At 36.6% G+C, this 4,007-nt stretch overlaps 1 protein-coding gene across 1 annotated transcript; it reads right to left on the reverse strand.

The window, feature by feature from the left end:
* Positions 1 to 238: 238 nt before the first annotated feature.
* LOC115958026 (indole-3-acetic acid-amido synthetase GH3.6) lies at positions 239 to 2,810 on the reverse strand. Its single transcript, XM_031076387.1, has 3 exons — positions 2,358 to 2,810; positions 1,203 to 2,131; positions 239 to 1,094 (listed from the first exon to the last, which is right to left on the reverse strand). The coding sequence occupies exons 1-3, from the start codon at positions 2,678 to 2,680 to the stop codon at positions 508 to 510; spliced, it is 1,839 nt and encodes a 612-aa protein (XP_030932247.1). The 5' UTR covers positions 2,681 to 2,810; the 3' UTR covers positions 239 to 507.
* Positions 2,811 to 4,007: the final 1,197 nt, after the last annotated feature.

Here is a 4,007-nt window from a genome sequence, read left to right on the forward strand (position 1 = left end):
TTATGGGACTGTGATATATTCTTAGATTAACTCAATTACTGTTGGAAAAGTTGGTGTCCTTTTCTTGAAAATTATAGAAAAAGATAGGAGTTTAGAGGAGCTGGCTCTCTTGCTGCCGTTTTAGTAAGTTTAGATAACCCATGAAACTTCGGTGGTCATGATTCATTCCAAGAATTAAGAATCAAATTCCCATGAAACGTGATGATTATTGCAAGAAACAATAGCTGAACAACTGGAATAAAAGAAAAAAAGATACTACTAATTAATTCAAAAGAAAAAAAGAAAAGCTTTCCTTGAACCAGGAACTGTTTTTGTACACAGGCTAATTCAGAGTCTCTATGCATACTAGACAAAGACTAAAATATTCAAAGAAAAAAAGAAGAGGGTAACATAAAAACATGGGGTTAACCTAAAAAAGGATAAATTAACTTTTTTCCTAAAACATCACAAAAACAGTTCTAAATTTAACTACTTGGTCTTGGTCTTGGCCACAGTCCCTCATCCCCTTTAATCTCCATTATTCCATTTTTTGTGTCCTGGGACCCATTTGGGACATTTGGGACTAAAGTAGCTTGAAACGACCCTCGAGTTCATGAGCTCAACAATGGGTGCAAATTTAACACACCTAGGGGTCTTATATTGATTAATAGAAGCCCCTAAGCTAATCGCATAGTCCATGAGCTTATCAAAGGTTCCGGGCTCAACAATCTTGATCTCAAGGGGCCCAATTGACTTGTCAGAAACACGGCCTTGGCGGTAAACACTGTTGAGGGACTCTTCAATGGTCAAGCAACAATCTTCAAACACTGATGGTGGAATTGGGGTTGACCCATTAAGGCTAAGCTCCCAAAAAAGCACATAGTGGCCTGGGATGCTCTTGGTGTCAGCATAGCTAGTGTATTCAGAAATAGTTGCATCAAACGGCATTAAATGGTTCACAGCGTTTTTCACCGCATTTTGAAGCTCAACTTCATCAGTCTTGTCACTATCAATGCTGAGGACCACATTTTTCCTGCATATGAAGTTGAACTGAGGTGCCTTGTTTTTGAATCCAGCCACTCGGAGCACATCACCAACTCTATAGCGATATAGTCCTGCAATATCAAATATATGTTAAGCAAAATCAAGTGCCATATGTTACAAATTTTATAACCACATTAAAAAAAAAAAAAAAATTTAAAAATTAAAAAAAAAAAAATTACCAGAATAAGTTGTAACAACAAGCTCATATTCGTGGCCAAGCTTGACATCAACTAGATCCACCAATTCTTGCTGTTCTTTTTCAGTAAGAGATTTGGGCACGTTGGGAGAGTTGGTGACCCCATTGTTTCTGTGGACAGGAAGGAATTCAAAATAGCACATGGTGGGAATGAGGGTGTAGGAAACTTCACTAGGCTTGCAAAGAGGATTAAGGTTTACACCAAAGTAGCATTCAGAGGAAGCATACATGGTACACACAAGTGGGAGGTTATTGCTATAGTGATCAAGAATTGGAATGTACTGTGACATGGTCCCAGTCACAATAACATCCACATACTTAGTGTTGGGCCACAACCTAGTTATAATTCCTTGCCAAGAACATTTGCAACACTCGGCTTCAATGAAATCTGCCAACATAGGATCAGGTTTGAGGATCTTCATGACAGCCTCTCTAACACAAGGGTCAGTAATTTGGGGGTTCATAGTTCCACTTCGAATATCATTGCAAAGAAGGGTCCAATGCTTTTCAAGGAACCGGATTGCGCGAATGAAGCCAGAGGCAAAAACTGCGCCAACCCTTAAGACTTCTTTGTTCTGGTAAAGGCCACAAAGAAGTTGTGAGTACATGCTTTGGTAAGAGTCAGGGCAAAGGATGGTTTCATTTGGGCTAGTGTAGTTTGTGTAAGGGTCATAGGGCCTTTCTTTGAAGTGGGAACTTTTGTAATAGCTAGTGAGAACAGGGCGAGCCAAAAGGCCTCCAGGTGTCTTAGCCTCAGATTTTATGAACAAAAAGTACATTCCTTTGCCTTTGTCTAGGCCAGGAACAAATTGGCTCATCACAGGCATCAAGAGGCTATAGAGCAGTGACCTCCTCTCTAGCTCTTCTTCTATTGTGGGCATCAATTTTCTCTCTCCACCTGATGTCCCCGAGCTACAACAACCAAAACCAACACACACAGTTAGCCAACCATCCTAAAAAGCCTTTCTTTTTTTATAGGCCAGCATAAAAAACCAATTTTTTTTTCTGGTCCATTCACAAAATCCATGAAAAACTAAAACAAACCCATTAAGCCAAACCATACAAAAAAGTCAAAACTGTTAAAATTAAGCAAGAAACAAAAATAATAACTCGTAACATATATGATATATACATATACCTTGTCAAGAACTCAGAAATGGGCTTTGAGCAGAGGATTTTGGAAGTGTCACCATTGGCTATACGATTGATTTCCTGTTGGATATCCTCGTAGGTGCTGACAGGAATGACTTTCTTGAAGGTCTCACGGTCATTGTGACCTTTGAGACCATGTTTCATCAAGTACTCCACATTAGCATTGCTTGTGAGTATTTCACCAAGAACACGTTCTTGAACTTCATCAGCGTTAGCAGTGACATCTTCAATGAACTGAAGTGTCTTCTTGTTTTTCTCTACAAGATTGTAGTCTGTGGGTTTCAATGAGATCTTTGGAGCCTCAGGCATGGTGTTTGTTCTCTCTCTGTTTTTTTTTTTTTTTTTTAAGGCGTGTTAGAAATTTTAGGCTGTGAGAGAGAGAGAGAGAGACAGAGAGACAGAGTTTGTTATAAAGGTGAGGATGGTTTTGTGTGAGTGGGGGAAAAAGAAAGAGAGAAAGTGGGTTTATATAGAGAAAGATATTAAGATGGCTCTATCGAAGTAAACGAATTGTGCATATTGAAGGGCATATATGTAAAATGGTGTAGTTTATTATCATTTTGTTTTTTCCATTTATCATGATGCTTACATGACACATAGAACCACGGAACTTCCATGCATTCACTAGTCAAATTTAAACAATGGATGAAATCATGAAAAGGCACCAACTCTAAAAGCAAACAAACACGCAAAAATTCTACTTTGAAGTGACTTTGCATCAAAAATTAGAAGTACTTTAGGTCCTTTGATCTTTTAGTCCCATACCCAATTGACCAATTCTCTTTTGTTGTACTCAAAGTTCCATGAACCCAAATGTTATACTACCACTTTTTTTTTCGTGCTTAAATTTTATTTAAATCCTTTTAAGTTAAATTTTGACTTTTGCACGCCAAAGGTTTTTATATTAAAAAAAAAACCATTTTAAAATTGTCTTTCTCTTTAAAGGGACGGTGGTGATGGGTGGTGCTTCAAATGCTCATGTTGTGCTTGTCGTACAAGGGAAAACGGGAAACCATTTAGAATCCACCTTCTCAAGGCGTTATAAACGAGAGAAGTTTTTGACCGGCAAAATCCGGTAAAAACGCCAGAGAGTACACCGGTTTCATGCTGCTTGTACCATGGGTGTCCTACAAAATACCGGCAACCCATTTCCTTACTTATTTTTGTTAAAGTTTACTTGCATTTTCCGGTAACCAAAAAACGGCGTTGCCTTGCTCTTTCCCTCAAATAATGATCTCATAAATCTAGGTTTTTTTTTTTTTTTTTTTTTTTTTTTTTATGAGAAACAAATCTAGTGTATGATGTATGTAAGTTGCCTGAAATTTAGTATATTATTATTTTTATTTAATAATGTTTTACCTTAAGTTAACAAATTAGCTATTTGAAATTAATATTATTCATTCTTAGCATGATGACCACTAAAAAAATACAAATTCTTGTAGGTTTGGTGGAGTGACAAAGGCTCGAATTCAAATCCCTAAAAATAAGTTTTACACACATAAACTTAAATTAATTAGTTTAAAACTAGTTTTTCTATTTCTTAGTTAAAAAAAAATTAAAAAAAAAAACTATTTGAGATTAATGAAGTACGTAATTGATTTCTTTTTTTCTTTTTTTTGGGTAAAAATATTGTAAA

This window comes from Quercus lobata, chromosome 8 (genome assembly GCF_001633185.2).
Source record: "Quercus lobata isolate SW786 chromosome 8, ValleyOak3.0 Primary Assembly, whole genome shotgun sequence".
NCBI classification, from domain to species: domain Eukaryota; kingdom Viridiplantae; phylum Streptophyta; class Magnoliopsida; order Fagales; family Fagaceae; genus Quercus; species Quercus lobata.

Coding starts and splice junctions, on each gene's coding strand:
- LOC115958026 (XM_031076387.1), bottom strand. CDS start 2,680: ATGCCTGAGGCTCCAAAGATCTCATTGAAACCCACAGACTACAATCTT. Junction 2,132..2,357: donor ATTTCTGAGTTCTTGACAAG/GTATATGTATAT, acceptor TGGTTGTTGTAG/CTCGGGGACATCAGGTGGAG. Junction 1,095..1,202: donor TGTTGTTACAACTTATTCTG/GTAATTTTTTTT, acceptor TTGATATTGCAG/GACTATATCGCTATAGAGTT.